We start from the raw sequence: 16,505 nt of genomic DNA on the forward strand, positions 1-16,505 counted from the left end.
GGACAACTTTTTTTTTTTTTTTTTTTGCGGTACGTGGGCCTCTCACTGCTGTGGCCTCTCCCACTGCGGAGCACGGGCTCCGGACGCGCAGGCTCAGCGGCCATGGCTCACAGGCCCAGCCGCTCCGGGGCACGTGGGATCTTCCCGGACCGGGACACGAACCTGTGTCCCCTGCATCGGCAGGCGGACTCTCAACCACTGCGCCACCAGGGAAGCCCGGGACAACTTTTTAAATAAAAAAAAATGCAACCCGAGAAGAATGGTCATAATGAAGACAGGGCTCAGGGATTGGAGCATCAAAGAGCGCTCCTAGCATCAGCAAAGGGCCTCACGAAGAGAAAGTACACAGGAAAAGCGAAGCAGTAGAAGTCGCCCAAGACCCGGGGTCATGGAAAGACTGGGCCGCACAAAGAAGCTCAGAGTGATCAAGGCATCCTTGCTCTCAACACATCCGGGACTCCAGCCTCCTTTCCTTAGCCACTGCCCCCCTCTACCCACCATCAGACCTCCCCGGCAGGGCTGGGCCACCTGAGGCTGCCACGCCCCAGGCAGCCTCCCTAACCCACATACGCTAACACAGGCTGTCCTGTCACCAAGAGCAATCTGATGTCAGCTGTTAAGGGTTTGTATTTTTTTTTTCTTCACTTTCTCTCTAAATAATCACTGACCAGACCCTGGGAGGGTGAAGGCCAAGAGCAGGGCAAGGACCCTGAACATGGGGTGTGCCAAGGCTGCCCACAGGGCTAGCCCAGCATCTGCTAGGGGCTCTAATGGGCACAGGGCAGGGTGCTGAGAGCGCTACCACCCACCCACCCAGGCCCAGATAAACCTCCCTTGTTAAAAAACGCATGAGCAAGCAGCAGAGAGGGACAGACTCCAGGACCTGAAGTGAATGCAATGCCCGCAGTGCAGAAAATATCCCACTTTGGAAATACGGTTAACTCAGAGGACTGAAGTCAAGGAAGAAATTACCTGTATTGTGTTCAAAATAAAATTTAAGAACACAGGACCATTTTGGAGCAGTAGTTAAGGGGGAAAATTCCTATAAGGGGCATGTATTATTTTTATTTTTTATTTTTTATTTTTTTGCATGTATTATTTTTAACAATGAGGTTTAAAAAAACCCCAAACTTAATCTAAAACATCACCCCCAAAAGAATCCATTCCTCTGTCAGCAAGCAAAGCGACCTAAGCCTGCCTGGTCTCGGAATGCTGGCTCCGTCCCACATATAGCTGTGGGGTCCTGGGCTGCCACCTCCTCCCTTTGAAGTTCAGGTTCTTTGTCGTAAAATGGGACGGTGACACCTACCTCTGAGATGCGTGAGGATCATACAAACTCCACGTCTCATCGTTGTCAAATGCATTTGACCCTTCAAGCCCTTCGGGGTGGAACCTTCCTCACTTCTGTTGAACTGATTGCAGGTTGCAGGAAAGACACAGATGGCTTTGTTCCAGCCCTCCCTGGGTAGATTCCTTCAGCTGGAACCTTTAGACGGGCAGGGGAGAGACCCACGCTTCCAGGACCCACTCCCACTCCACCCCAGCTAAGACCATCCCACAGAGAAACTCCACATTTGTGGCCCTCACTGACTGCCCCTCGGCCCAGGCCCAGCCTTGTTTCTCACTTAATCCTCAGCCCGCCCCAGGGCCTCTGCGCTGTGGGTTTTGCAGTTGGAGACGGGCCCAGAGAGCAGCTGGGACAGCTGCCCAGCAGGGCCAGGTTTCCGGTGATTCTCGCTCAGGTGACTTCAGGGTGCTCCTGGCTCGGGGACCCTGGACTACTAGTGGCTCTGCATGCCTCCCGGCCCCGCTGGGGCGGACACACGTGCTCCCACCGTCTCTCAGTGCTCAGAGGCCAGAGTTAGCTCCGGGATGTGCGTGGTGGAGGCTGGTCCTACGGGCCCAGGGCCTTGCTAAGGTAGGGGACCTCCCATCTGTCCCGTCCCCTCAGGAGGAGAGTCCCGGAGAGAAGGGCTTGCTCAGAGAGACAGGCATCCCACTGCCCGCAGGCCCGGGACACGAGTCAATCTCGGGCTGCCTGGGGTGGCACGTGGCCTTCACTGTTCTGTGGGCCTGAAACTGCCTTGCAATTCAGACGTGTCAGTGTAACTGAGAACATGTCTCAAGAGCTTCCTAACCTGAGGGGCCCGAGGCCAATCCTTCTTCCAGCTCCACGGGGCCTCCCGATGTCTCACTTGTAACCGTCAAACAGCGCTATGACATGGAGCTGGTGTTCCCGCCTTACAGCGAGGGCCCTGAGATCAGACTTTATAAATAACTGCCCATCCCAGGACCTGCGGTTGTGGAGACTGGGATTGTGCACCAGCTGCCCCCAGAACACCTCCTCATTTTTCCACCCCAGGCTGCTTCCAACGCCTCCTGATACCCACAAGCCAGAGGCTCCACTCTGCACAGGGCTGGGGAGTGGGCCCAGCAGGGAGAGGGGACTACTGCTAATTGGCCAAGGGGTCATCTCTGCACCCTGAGGTGGGGAATGGCACCACAGGGCTTGTAGGGGTAAGTGTGGCCCAGGAGGAGCTGTGCCCGCAGGCCGACAGGAGAGCTGCCTTCATGCCATCTCAGTGTTGGTCACAAAGCAACACTGCAGACCTGGGCTGCTGCCTACCCAGCACCAACTGTCTCCTGGCCCCTTCTCTGGGCATGGGCCCAGCTCTGGACACCGACATGCCCACAGGAAACTGCCTGCTCTCCAGAGCTTGCAAGCCTGGGTAAGTGGCACAGCAGAGGCCCCCACTTCGAGTCCAGATCCTGGGCTGGCCCCAGCCCGCTGCTCACCACCCCAGCGTGTTACCTGGAGCAGACCAGTCGCCCAACACCCCAGGTCAGGGAAGTTTGTCTTAGTCCTTCAGGACACGCACATGAAGCAGAGCCCAGGCCATTCCTGATTCCATCCAGCCACGGTGCAGCCTCCAGCCTGCCACAAACATCTTCTGGGAGAGTCAGCACCACGGGGGGGAAGGGTCATGAAGTGAGCATCCCAGAGAGAGATGTCAGACGATGAGGTCACTCCCTTCTCTAGAACCTCAGCAGAGATGAGGACCCTAGGCCTCCAAACCAGGGGTCTGGGGCCTGGTGGGGTCAAGATAGCCCGGATCACGCCACCACTAGCAACTGCTACTCGCGCAGGCCCTGCAACCGGGGGCTCTGGAGCAAGACGGGCGGGGCAGGGGCTCTTGGGCCAGGCTCCGTTCCTCCTCATCAGTAGGGACTGTTTGGATCGGATTGCAGAAGGGCTTCGATCTGACCACCCTTCCCATCTGGGAGGCTGGGCAAAAGCGGCCTGGGGATACAAAATCTGAGAAGCTCTAGCAGGTATCAGAGAGCTGTCCTAGAAGGATTGTGCCCCACCCCACCCCATCTCCTCCCCTGTGCGGCCCTCTGTGAAGGCTCCAGCCACAGTGAAGCAGGCTTGGAGAGGCAGTCAAGAGAATAAGCCTCTGGTTGGCTGCCTGCCTGCCTGCCTTCCTGGGAACGGGGACGGGGAAGGGCAGGTTCCTGCAGCAAAGGTGAATCCTTGAGCAGATCCTTAAGTCACTGCCCTCACCAACCCGCAGCACTGAGCGGCCATGAGCTATAACCGCAACACCAGAGGGCCACTGTCCAGCCCACCAGGACCAGATGACCGGCCATCTGGGGACCAGGAGGATGCTCCACCCTCATCGCCTGCCCGGCTCAGGATCTAGCGCGTCTGATCCCAGCCTGCCCTGAAGCAGCCTCCCAGGCCTGGGAAGGCCCCTCCGGGGCCGTAACATTCCCCAGGACCCCAGCACACAACCACAACAGTGGCGGACCCCACACGGTCCCTGACGGCCCACGGCTCCCCTTCCCGCGTCTCTCATTGGCTCTCCCGACACCAGGTGGCCGGACCCACCGCCCCCGCCGGAAGAAGTGCATTCTGGAGGCAGCGCGGCATGCTGGGACCTGTAGTTCGTGGCCCGGCCTCGGCCGAGACTGCCTCTCTGGTCCCTTCAGACTCAGGAGGTAGTCCCGACGCCCCGACCCGAACCACACCGGCCCGAGGACAAGACTCTGCCGGCCTCCCAGGTGTGAGTCTCGGCTGAGATACCCCCGAGCCCCCCGGCCGTGGAAAGAGAAGTGCAGCCAAGGCGGCTAACAAGCTTTGCTGGAGCCTAGATCGAGAGCCGCGCCCCCTGAGGGGCTGGGAATCTGGTGCGGACTTCCCAACGCTCAAGTGGGATCGGGCCGTCCTGTCATGTGATCAGGGGCTACGCGCCTGGTTGGCTGCAGCCTAGATCGACGGTTACCGGGGCGACGGAGCGGGCGGGCACCGGGGCCGGGTGGTACTGTGGGTCCAGCGGGGCTGGGGGGCCGGGCCGGACGGGGGAGGCGCGAGGCAGGCGGGGCCGCGGCAGGTTCGCGCTCCCTCCGGGGCTGCGCGCCCCCTCGGCTGCGCTCGGCACCGGGGCGCCGGCAGCAGATGGGAGCTCGGGGTGCCCAAGATGCGGGTGCCGGCCAGGGAGCTCTTCCGGGACGCTGCCTTCCCGGCCTCGGACTCCTCACTCTTCTCCAGCTTCTCCACGCCGCTGGCCCAGTTCCGGGAGGAAATCACGTGGAGGCGGCCCCAGGTGGGGCAGGGGGGCGCGCGGGTCTCACGGGTCTCGCGCCAGGCCTCCAGGCGTTCCTTCCTGCAGGGGTGCGAGCGCGGCGGCCGGGGTTAGCCGGGGCTGGGTGCACGGCGGTCGGCAGGGTCTACCGCCGCTGTCCTCCTGAGTGGGCTCCCAGGCCCCCTCCCCAGCCCACTCGGGGTGTGCTGGACCCGAGTTTACGGCCCCTCCCTGCGAGAGCTCCCTTCAATAGGAGATTCAAGGCACAGCGAGAGGGGCGTTTTAACAGACGCAAACTCAGCCCCACTTGCGTCTGCTTTGAAGAGCTTCTAGTCTGCATGGCTCTTCTGGCCACAAGCGGTCTCGTTCTGTTTCTCATGGTGTTCTGGAAAGGCCAGGCTGAGCCTACAAAGCAAAGCCGTTTTGCTCTGCACGTTCCTGTCTTGGACCTCGTGCACTTGAACTTTCAGATGTAATTATTTTAAGGTGGCAGTTTAGAGGGATGCTCTGGCCTAGTGCTATGCTGCTATCTTTAGAAACGGTGTATCAGCTGAATAAGACTGTCCAAGGAACAGTCTCTCCCTGAGTGTATGCAGTCTTAGCGGGGACATCTGCGTGCAGCAGCCCTGGAAGAAGGCCAGACCTGGCTCTGGCTGTTGAGGTGCTTTCCGTGGGCAACACTGAGGGGGCCTGTTGGGCATGGAGGTGCCAAGGGCCAAAGAGCCTGATCGGCCATGCCGGTAGAATTTGGGTTAAAAAAAAAGTGTGTGTGGGGGGGGTGGGTTTTAGGGACAATGGGAGGCCATTAGAATGTTTTTAGTAGAGGAGTGATTCGATTTGATTTATGTTTTAAGAAGCTCACTCTTACTGCCAGGTGTGAAATGGATTGTTGGGGCAAGAATGCAGGTGGCCATTGCAGTGGTCCTGGAGAAAGGTGAAGGAGCTCAGATTAGTGGGACAGCCGTTGGGATGGGGCTTCGGAGTGGATGGATTTGAGAGAGATTTTGGAGGGGGGATTGATAGGTCTTAGTGACCGATTGGCAGTAGATAGGGAGGATGAAAGAGCGACCAAGAGTGACTTCTAGATTTCTAGCCTGAGCACCTGGGGGGATGATGGTCCCGGCTGATGTGCTGGGGAACCTGGGACGTGGGGGCAGCGCTAGGGGTGGGAATGTAGGCTTGGGCTTTGCTGTCACAGGTTCAAGCGGAGCTGGGACAGTAGGCACGTGGGTCTGAGCGTCGGGAGCTCAGGACACCTGGGCTGTAGATGCTCCCCTGGGAGCTGGGACTGTAACAGGTGGCTCACTGTCCAGGGCCTGGAAGGGTACCTCAGGAGAAAGCACGGGCAGAGAAGAAGAGGCAGCTGGGAACCGAGCCTTGAGGAACCGCAGGAGCCTTGACAGGGAGACTTGAGAAGTGGCAGGCGGTGAGGGGAAAGGACAGCCAGAAGCCCTTGGAACCATGGAAGCCAGGAGGGCACTGCTGGGGGCGGGGGCAGCCACTGCTCTGATGGACAGAGGATGGCCGTTGGAGGTGACGACACGGAGGTGGCATTCTTGAAAGCGCTTTGGGGGGCACGGCTGGCTCCGAAGCAACGAGATGTGGCAAGAAGCCGGAGGGAGGAAGTAGGGCAGCAGCTCTTTTGAGAAGTCGGTCAGTGAGGGGCCTAGAGGGGAAATAGTGCCCAGGGACAGCATCTTAGAGAAGAGGAGATGTCCCCTCCCGTGCCTTACGCTGGTGGGATCCTGCCTGCAGAGAAGGAAGGAGGCGGGGATCGCGGGAGCGATCAGATACTGAGGGCAGGAACGGGGTCGGGTCGGGGGGTCTGATGGAGCGTCAGGTGAGGCCATCCGCTTTGAGGGCCGAGGGTGTTTCGAGAAGAGAAGGAGGAAGGAGAAGGGGTAAACTAGTCTAGGGTGTAGAAAATTGAGCCTTTTAGAGAAACAGTATAGAGGACCCACTTGAGACTTGCCTTTATGAATTTAAAGTGAAACTGTTTTCTAGACCAACATTGCACTGCTTTATGAAAGGCGGGGTAGGATTCATCCAGAGTTGGGAGTTTTGCCAATTAAGGAAGGTGGACAGAGACAGGGACCCCAGAATCTAAGTTGGATGCGATGATCTGAAGCCAGGAGGGGCTGACGGATACTGGCTGCAAGAAGCCAGCTGCTTCCCGTCCCCTCGTAGGCAATGTGGATGACCAGAAAAGCTCCTCCCCAGCCCCTCTCACATAGATCCTGTGTTCTTAGTCTTAAAGCTGGCCACAGGCATGAAGTAATTCTGGACGATTTTCTTTATTTCAGGAAATCTGCGCCACGCCCCAGCTGTTTGCAGATCGCGCTCAGGAAGGACAGGTGAAGCAAGGGCTGCTAGGGGACTGCTGGTTCCTGTGCGCCTGCGCCGCCCTGCAGAAGAGCCAGCACCTCCTGGACCAGGTGTTTGCCACAGTGCGGCTTCTTCTCCGACCCTTGCTTCCTGTCTGCCCGCATTGGAAGGAAGCAGGAGGCAGCCAAGCTCTTGCTCTGTGGGGCTCGGCCCGCGGGGGCTCCGAGGCGCAGACGCAGTGACCCCCTCCCGCAGGGGCCAGCAGGGATGCTTTCTGCCCTGCTCTGCCATCTCCTGAGCCCTGGGTCAGGCAGGCATTTGGAATAAAAAGACAAACATGCCAGCCCACGGTAGGAAAGGGTTGGCTGAGAAGTCCTGTGCTGCTTTGGAGTAAGCTTCCTAGCTAGTTGCGGTTGCTTTTTTTTTTAACAGGTTTTGAATATAAATTGGCAAAAGGTGATTAAAACTGTTTCCGACGCTAAGCTGGTACCACAGTTATAGAAGGCCTGTCAGACTCCTTCCCCAGGAGCCCTCACGGCCTCGCTAAGTGTCACCAATACAGGCAACAGTGTTGACGGTGGTGACCCCTTTCCGAGCTGCTCCCATGTCCCAGGCCCTGTGCTAAGCCCACCCCAGTTGCTCGCTTTCATTCTCACAGGCCTTGCTGGCTTTGACCCTTTCTTACAAACGAGGGCACTAAAACCACTGTCATGTTTCCAGCTAGTAAGGGGCAGAGCCAGGCCCAAACGAGGCCGTCTGGGTCCAGAGCCCGTTCTGTCTCCCAGCATCAGGCCAGAATCACAAACCCAGCAGTGAACAGCGGGCCAGGCACTGTCAGAGTTTCTGAGGTCCCGGGCTCCAGCCAGGGGGTCGCTGTGCCTGTGGTGACCTGCCACCAGCCACTCTGTCGAGAGCTGGGTCACTCAGGCCTATAAAAGTCACATTTGTTTTGGATTCAGGTCACGTGCTTATTGGGGACACTAGGACATAATGGTCAACTTTGACCGCTGGGAGACAGTCGGGCTCGCTCAGTGTGGCCCTAGCATCTTTTATTGAAAGGTCTATTAGTCTTCTGTCCAGTGAGCGGCTTTTGCACAAGCACTGCCAGCCAGGCGTCGGGGGAGGTGGAATCCTGTGCGTGACGGGAGGGTGCCGTTCCGCACGGTCACGCTCTGCTCGGGATGCTGGGAGCGCGCTGCGTGGTGGCTTCTCTCACCATCTCCTTTTGCCTCTCCCCACGCGCGGCAGGTCTTTCCTCCGGGACAGCCGAGCTGGCTCGACCAGACGTACCGCGGCTCCTTCACCTGTCGAGTTTGGCAGTTTGGACGCTGGGTGGAGGTGACCATAGATGACCGTCTGCCTTGTCTTGCAGGGAGACTCTGCTTCTCCCGGTGCCAGAGGGAGGATGTGTTCTGGCTTCCCTTACTGGAGAAGGTCTACGCCAAGTACGCATGCTGGGGGCGGAGGGGCCGGGCCAGGCGGGCTGGGGGCCCTGGAAGCACATCTGCTCGCCCTGGGCTGCAGCGTCCTTGTCAGCAGCTAGGGCCTGGTGGCCAGTCCTGGGTGGGGCGACCCGTCCAGAGACAGAAACTCTGAGGCTTGGCCTGAGGTTTGCTCTCCCCTCTGCCCACTCCCTCTTTCCCTGCCCTCATTTCAAAGTCGGGCATGAAGGCCTCGCCTCCAGAAAGAGGGTGTGTGTTTTCCTCTCTCTTTCCTCAAACACAAGCGAGAGAAATGTCTCCGTCTATCTGTGTCACCACTGGGGACAGGCGGCCTCTGTGCAGGTTGCTGGGAAGGAATGAGGCCACCGAGGTACCATATGCTCGTTTATCGTAGTCCTGAGACCAAGGACTTCCTCCCGAGTGTGCTGATGGCCGCGCTGAAAGGCGCTGGGCCGGTAGGCAGGCCTCCGCGGTGGGAGGGGGTCCTCCACTGCTGCCGCTGGCGGGGCCGAGGCCCTTGATCATGAGAGACGCAGGAGTGGGAGCTCACAGCCTCTGTGCCCGCCTCCCGCTGGTGCCCCACAGGGGCAGAGGCCACAGGGCCCTGCGGGGTGCTGTCCCTTATGGCCTTGGAGGCGAGCTTGTGTCTGGACTTGGTGAGGACAGGGTGGGAGCGAAAGAGGGGAGGAGAGAGAGGCGATTGAGGTGGGTAGAAGGCAGACCACAGGGGACAGGAGAGGGGCAGGGGGCCTGGTGCCGGAGCCTCACGCCCTCCTGGCTGTCTCCCCAGGGTCTACGGGTCCTATGAGCACCTGTGGGCGGGACAGGTGGCTGACGCCCTGGTGGACCTCACTGGTGGCCTGGCCGAAAGGTGGAACCTGAAGGACATGGCAGGAACCAGCGGCCAGCAGGACAGGCCCAGGGGCGCGGAACGTAGGACTTGTCGGCAGCTGCTCGGCCTGAAGGACCGCTGTCTGCTGAGCTGCTCGGTGCTCAGCCCCAGAACAGGTAGGGCGGGAGCGGGCAGCGGCCTGGCGGGCCTGCACACCTGAGCCCTCTCCTCCTGTACGGAGCTTGTTACTGTGGTCCTATATGGGCTCAGTGGAAAGCAGGACCTTTGGAACTGGTGTCTGAGTGTGTGACCTTCCCTACTGACCGTCCTTCTCTGGAGGGAAGTGTCCCCTTTTCCCTTGACCAGGGCTTACCCCTATGGGGAGACGGGAGCCTCTATTGGGGTCACTGGGAACCAGGTGGTGGCACCATCTCTGGCCCAGCTGGTAACCTGGCAAAATCGACACTCAGGTTTTCACTTTAGTTAATATATCTGCTCATTGAAAGAAATCCGTTGAAAGAAAAAAATCACTCGGACTTGACTACTTTTGACTTTTTAGTCCCCTTTCTCAGTTTTTTTTTTCAAAAAGATGTATATGTTTTATATTCTATATTAATTATATACCATTCGCTGTGTAACCTTTGTCAATGTTTTATGTTATTAGTGTATCTGCTGCGCTCTTCTTAACCCTTCCCTTGATGTTGGGTATTGAAGGCCTTTCCCATTTTATGCTATTATAAATAACATCGCGGTGGACATCTTTATGCATACTTGTTTTCATATCTAGGACTATTTTCCTAATGGGATTTTTGTCCGAAGAATAAGAACATCAAAATAAACTGCCATGTGTTGACTGTTACGCTGCCCGGCACGTGCGTGAGGGTTAACACATCCCCGGTGTGGTTTGCCCACCTGCAGGCCTCAGGATGGGGTTGGGGAAGCACACTTTGGGGGTGAGGGGAGCCCACAGAGTGCTGTGCTGGGACACTGTGCGAGACTGCCTCAGAGGGTGGCCTGTATAGTATCAGCTGCCCCCAGGGTGGGGTAGGGCTAATTCTAGGCACTTCAGGCTTTGGGGGAACCCCCAGGCAAAGAGGGAGAGCAGCTGGAGCCCACCGAAGTGGCAGGGGGCTGGGGACGTGGGCGGGACCCCCAGAGTGGCAGCTCCAGGGTGGTCTGGACCACCACCCGCCCTCCCACCAGTCTCTGCTTGGCCCCTCCACTTCTGCGCCTGTCTGTCCCAAGGCCTCTGGCCGGGTGGAGGGTCTCCCGCTGGCCTCCAGCCTTCCCCACCGGTTTCTGCTCAGACACTACCTGACACCCCTGACACCTTAGCAGGCCTCGCCGAGAAGAGGTTTCTCTAGTGTCTGGCGTCACAGACCCGCCCGTGACAGTGCTGGGAGCAGCCCTTTTGAGAACCTCCCTCATCATCAGCGAGGACCGAGGCCCAGAGAAGGGAATGACTTGTCAGGCCTGGTGGCAGCCGAGCCAGAGTCTAAACCCAGGTCCTTCACTGTGACTCACGCTGCATAAGGCCACTCGTGAGCCGACTTGTCTGCAGCGGTCAGGAAAGGAGCCCCTGGTGGCCCGCGGGGACCCGGGTGCCTGTGCAGCCGCAGTTGGGTGGGCTGGGGCGTCCCACGGAAGGAGGCGGACCTGTGCGTCTGCTCGGTTTGAGGACTTCCTGGCTGTTCCTCACCCAGGTACCAGGGCGCTGGGGGAGTTTCATGCTTTCATTGTCTCGGACCTGCAAGAGCTCCAGGGTCAGGCTGGTCAGAGCATCCTGCTGCTGCGGATTCAGAACCCCTGGGGCCGGCGGTGTTGGCAGGGGCCCTGGAGAGAGGGGTGAGTGCGGGCGAGGGTGCGCTCTGGGTCATCGTGCTGGCCTTGCGGGGGGAGGGGTGTGGGGCCCGAGGGGCAGCCCAGAGCCGCCTTGACGGCATGCGCGCCTGGTGTCCGAGGCCGGGCCGTGGTCAGGACAGGGTTTGGTTGCTCTCCTGCTCGTGGGCCACCGTGCTCTGTGCTCAGCCCCAGATGGCCTGTTGAGGCCGGCTTAGCGCTGGGCCCTGCGACCCAGGCGACCCGGGGCGGTCGGGGCCTGTCCTGAGGGCACCCACGGACTGGCGGGTGACAGAGACCCACAGAACGCCCGCGCCCAGTCCTCAGCTCAGCTTCGAGACCTGGCCCGGGACCGCTCCCCTTGCCCGGCCCAGGGTCGCAGAGCGGGACCAGCACCCCATGCCGCCCTGTCATCCACTCAGCCCGGCAGGGGCGCCTCCCGCCCTGCTGCTTGGGCGCTGCTGTGGCTCTCAGGCGGGAGGCCTCGGCTGAAGGGAGGTTCCTTCCAGGGGTGAAGGGTGGAGCCGGGTGGAGTCGGTGGCCCAGTCTGAGTTGCTGTCGCAGCTCCAGGACGGGGAGTTCTGGGTGGAGGAGGACGAGTTCCTGCGGGAGTTCGACGAGCTCACCATCGGCTTCCCTGTCACGGAGGCTGGCCACCTGCAGAGCCTCCACTCAGGTAGGGGAGGCCTGCGCCCCGGGGGAGCCCTCGTGGGGCCGCAGTGGCCCGGACGGACTGGCCTCTGAAGTCGGGGTGAGCAGGCACCGCGGGGCGCCTGGGCACCCCTCTTGCCCCTCGGCTTCTCTTCAGGGCGGAGCGATGGTCGCATCCCCACCTGCCCTGAGGGGACAGGTGGCAGGGTGGGGGGCCCCTGCTAGTGCAGGGGGCGTGAGGGGGACCCTGTCCCTGCGGCTGACGTGGGGGTCCCCGCCCAGGAAGGGCGCTGTGCCACACTCAGGAGCTGCCCGGGGCCTGGGTCAAGGGCCAGTCGGCGGGAGGCTGCCGGAACAACAGTGGCTTCCCCAGCAACCCCAAGTTCTGGCTGCGGGTCTGCGAACCCAGCGAGGTATACATGGCCGTCCTGCAGAGACCACAGCTGCGCACGGCGGGCCACCCAGGCAGGGACTACCAGGCCGTGGGCCTGCACATCTGGAAGGTAACCCGCCCGGGCCTGGCACCCCACTCTGTGGGATGCAGGCACGGGGTGAGGAGGCCTGAGCCCTGGGAGCCCCCGACGTGCCCCTCGCCCCCGCCGGCTGTCCTCCCACAGACCCCGCTCAGATCTGAGTCCACAGGACTCACCTCCCTCCGCCTGGCCCAGGGTGTACCCTTTGACCAAAGGCAAGCTACACAGAAGCAGCCGTTAGCAGAGCTGGCAGAGGTGTTAGGAGAGCTGCCGGGGGCAGCCCGGGACCTCCCTCGGTCCCCTCCCTACAAAACGGGGATGGGGCTGTTGTGCTCTCGTAGGTTGTCTGAGGGTAGGTCTGTGGCTCCTGATGGAGACTGAGGGGACAGGAGGGTGGCCGACAGAGGACCGCGCTGCCTGTTGGCTTGCCCAGTCGCTTGGTTTTTAACCCTGTATGTCCTGACGGGGTCTGACAACTCACATCGCACTGTTCCCCGTCCCTGTGCGGCCACGGCCTGCCTGGCGTTGCTTTCCTCGTGCAGAAACTGCTGGCAAGCCGTTTGCTTGGCAGTCCCCAGGTTGCATCAGCCACCTGCCTTTGCAGGCGCAGCCCTGTCTGGATTTGTCTGTCTCCTCCCAGAGCAGGAGGACTTGCAGGCTCCCGTGTGGGACGGAGCCGCTGGCCCCAGGGCTGAGGGGAAGCCCTGGGTTCACCGGGGTTGGGGGGACCTGTAGGCCTGGGTGCTTCGAGGGGGGCCCTTCCGTGACGGGTGCACGCGGGCCTCCCCTGCAGGTGGAGAAGCGGCGGGTCAGCCTGCCCAGGGCCCTGTCCGTGCCCCCTGTGGCGGGCACCGCGTGCCACGCGTACGACCGCGAGGTCCACCTGCGCTGTGAGCTCGCTCCGGGCTACTACCTGGCCGTGCCCAGCACCTTCCTGAAGGACATGCCAGGGCGGTTCCTGCTCCGGGTCTTCTCCAGTGGGAGAGTCTCCCTCAGGTGAGGGCGGCGGGAGGGCCAGGGACTGGGGCAGGGCCGCGTGCGTTCGCGCCACGGCCGCCTCCTGTGCTTGTCTCCCCGGCAGCGCCATCCAGCCGGCAGCCCAGAGCACTGCCCCCCGGGAGGCCCTGCCCGTGGGCGAGTGGGAGACCGTGAGGCTGCGTGGCTCCTGGAGAGTCGGCCGGACGGCGGGGGGCAGCCGGAACTTTGCCTCCTACCCCACCAACCCCCGCTTCCCCCTCTTGGTGCCGGAGGGCGCAGGCCCCCGCTGCGTCCGCGTCACCCTGCGCCAGCACTGCCGTGACCACGAGGGCCTCCCCATCGGCTTCCACATCTTCCAGGTAGGCGCCCCTGCTCCCGGGCGTCCGGGTGGGGTGAGCCAGGGTCGGGGAGAGAGGCCCCCCGGGGTCTGTCCACGTCATCCAGTCACACGCAAGACTCATTTCTAGGTTTCCTAAAGTCCATAGCTCACTGGGGGTCACAGCTCAGCTCAGGCAGCCCCTCGTCCAATCGCCCGGGCTCAGAAGAGCTGGACACTTGTGTCCTAAGCTGCCCCCAGCACTGCACCTCCAGCCGGGAGGCCCGCCAGGGCGCAGAGGGTGCCATTGTCCAGCAGGAGCCCCCTGAAGCCGCGTGAATCCTTCCCACCCCAAATCCCATGCCTGAGTCTGGAACCAGCGAGGGCCTGGGCTCTGGGGACCAGCAGGAAAGGGACGGAGGGGAGGCCCACGCCCGCTGAGACGCGATGGACGGTTGCGCCACCGAATGAGGGTCTTCAGATCAGAAAGAGAAGACAGAGCTGGGGGTAGGAGCTGAGAGCGAGGCCGAGGTGCGGGACCGAGTCCCAGGCAGTAGGAGTGGGGGGCGGCCTTCGGGAGCTCGGAGGAGTGTGCCGGTTGTCCCCGCAGAGGAGAGGCTGCCCCCCGGGCTCACGTGGGCCTGAAGCTCTACCTACGGGTGGCAGGAGACAGTGGAGGCCAGGCGAGCACCAGGGAGTCACAAACGCCGCCCCAAGCGCCTTCCCCGGCCTCAGTCTGCTCTTCCCCTCCTGGCACGTGAGCAGGATGCACCTAGCGCACATGTAGCTGGAGGAAGCGGGGAGGTGAAGTGCCAGAGGTCCGAGGTCGCAAACCCAGATCCCATGGTGACAGCGTGGCTCCCCTGCTCCTCCTGGGGACCCCGCTTCAAGATGGGCTTGGGCAGTAGCAGGTGCCCGAGGAGGGCATGGGCTGGAGGATGGCCCGGAGCTATGCCATCAGGGGCCCGTCCTGGGGCTCGGCACGCTTAGCCTGCGGTACAGACGACGTGGGGGAGGGGAGGTTCGGCTCTCCTCTGGGAAGGTTCTGTGCCCTCAGGATCCCAACGGCTGAGGACGCACTCTGGAGCCTCGCTCCACCGCAGGCCACCCCTGGGGCACCCCCCCCCCCCGGCGCTTCGAAAAAGTGCCGGTGCCAGGGCCAAAGAGATGAGTCCCAGGGCAGGGGCTTGTGCAGTGGGGGCCTGGGTGCCCTGAGTCTTAATTCCCCCTCCTAGCTCCTCCCAGCGGCCCCCCTGAAGGCTGGGCTGTGCCCTGAGACACGAGGTGCCCTGGTCTCTTCCCCTGAGAGCCCCAGGCAGAGCTTCTCGGGGCCCAGAAGCTGGGGCTGCAGTGACAGCCCCCGGAGGACGTGAGGGAGGGCCTTCTTCTGCTGATCCCCAGGCTGGGGCCCTCGGGTGGTGGGGGCCCGGTGAGCGGCGGGCGAGTCCAGCTTCGGGGGCCTGGCATGTGTGACGGGGTCCAAGCAGACTGCACCGGGCTGCTCCCAGCCCAGGGCGGTGCTGCCTGGGAAGGGAGCGAGGCCAAGGCTGAGATAGGGGACTTGCCTTCGCCGTCCTGGCGGGCACAGCCGATGTGGTCCGCCCACGGGCAGGCCGCCCGGTCTGAGCCCGGGCCTCCCCCAGGTCCCAGCGGACGGCGGGGGCCAGGATGCGCCCTCCTGGCTGCTCCAGGAGCCTCTGCTGAGCTGTGTGCCGCACTGCTACGCCCAGGAGGTCAGCCGGCTCTGCCACCTGTCCGAGGGGACCTATTGGATCGTGCCCTCCACCTACCAGCCGGACACAGAGGGGGCCTTCACAGTGACCGTAGAGACCAGAATAGACAGGTGGGGCACCGGGGCTGTGTGTGTGTGTGTGTGTGTGTGTGTGTGTGTCGGTCGGGGGGCCGTGGTCCTCCGCATCTTAGTGCCCCTGGTTCTCGCCCACCTGCCCCACACACCCCAGCTCTCACTGTCCTGGCAGAGCCCAGAGGCCTGTGGGAGGAGAGTGCGCCGTCTAGAGAGCAGACGGGCCTGGAGCGTGGCTGCCTCTCCAAGTGCGCGGGGAGGACCCAGAGGGGTGACAGCGGTGTCTTCTCCCACAGGCGCTCCATTCACAGCCAGGAGATGCTGGGGCAGCTTCTCAAGGAGGTACGTATGGGGCCTGAGAGGGCCCAGCTCACTCTGCTTTGGGGCCTCCTAGTGCCCTGGGTCTTAATTCCCCCACCTAGCTCCTCCCAGCGGCCACCCTGAAGGCTAGGCTGTGCCCTGGGACACGAGGTGCCCTGGTCTCTTCCCCTGAGAGCCCCAGGCAGAGCTTCTCGGGGCCCAGAAGCTGGGGCTGCAGTGACAGCCCCCGGAGGACGTGAGGGAGGGCCTTCACCCCTCCAACCAGGGCAGTGCCGCCAGCCCTCTCCATCTCCTCCCACAGGCCTCCTTCGTGGCAGTGATGAAAGCCTAACCGGGTGACCCTGCGTGTCGGCTCCGGTGACCAGGGGTCTGAGGGGCTCCCAGTGGCCCACACGCCAGGGCCGCAGCGGCTGGGCCTGAGCGGGTCCTGGCAAAGAGCCCCCGTCCCGGCAGGTGCTGCAGGAAGGGCAAGAAAAACTCAGGGTGGGCCCCTTCGTTCCATGCCGCTGAGCCAACAGAGCCTCCCTGAAATCCTCCACGCCCTGTCTCCTTGGCCCCGGAGAAAGGCCTTACGGCGCATCGGGACAGATCTTGTTTAAAACTATTTATTAGAAACGTTTTTAGGATGTAACTTTATAAATAAACATTAGCACTGAGCAGCTTCCGGCTGGGTCCTGGTTCAGGCAGCCAGCTTCATTGGCTGTCACTGGGGGAGCAGGTGAGGGGCTCCCGCCCGGCTGCTGAGACAAGATGGGTGACCAGGTGGCCCGAGAGGGGCAGGGCTGGTGTAGGGAAGGAGGAGGTGGGTAGTGAGAAGGGACAATTGGAGGGCAGCACACGGCAGTCCACAAGTGGCCGAAGCAGCACAGTGCCATTGACTCCCCGTCCACGCTGGGCCCCCCGTCTGGCTGCCTTCTAGTCATCTGGCCTACCAGCCG

At 61.8% G+C, this 16,505-nt stretch overlaps 1 protein-coding gene across 1 annotated transcript; it reads left to right on the forward strand.

Annotated features, from left to right (window-relative positions):
- The first annotated feature begins 4,362 nt into the window (after positions 1-4,362).
- CAPN10 (calpain 10) lies at positions 4,363-16,223 on the forward strand. Its single transcript, XM_081242749.1, has 12 exons — positions 4,363-4,607; positions 6,890-7,021; positions 8,160-8,356; positions 9,144-9,361; positions 10,889-11,030; positions 11,534-11,700; positions 11,958-12,178; positions 12,942-13,144; positions 13,230-13,485; positions 15,086-15,285; positions 15,543-15,588; positions 15,869-16,223. The coding sequence occupies exons 1-12, from the start codon at positions 4,482-4,484 to the stop codon at positions 15,896-15,898; spliced, it is 1,938 nt and encodes a 645-aa protein (XP_081098875.1). The 5' UTR covers positions 4,363-4,481; the 3' UTR covers positions 15,899-16,223.
- The last annotated feature ends 282 nt before the right edge of the window (positions 16,224-16,505 follow it).

This window comes from Mesoplodon bidens, assembly GCF_964165515.1.
Source record: "Mesoplodon bidens genome assembly, chromosome: 8".
Taxonomy (NCBI): Eukaryota; Metazoa; Chordata; class Mammalia; order Artiodactyla; family Ziphiidae; genus Mesoplodon; species Mesoplodon bidens.

Coding starts and splice junctions, on each gene's coding strand:
- CAPN10 (XM_081242749.1), top strand. CDS start 4,482: ATGCGGGTGCCGGCCAGGGAGCTCTTCCGGGACGCTGCCTTCCCGGCC. Junction 9,362..10,888: donor GGTGCTCAGCCCCAGAACAG/GTAGGGCGGGAG, acceptor TTCCTCACCCAG/GTACCAGGGCGCTGGGGGAG. Junction 11,701..11,957: donor CCTGCAGAGCCTCCACTCAG/GTAGGGGAGGCC, acceptor GTCCCCGCCCAG/GAAGGGCGCTGTGCCACACT.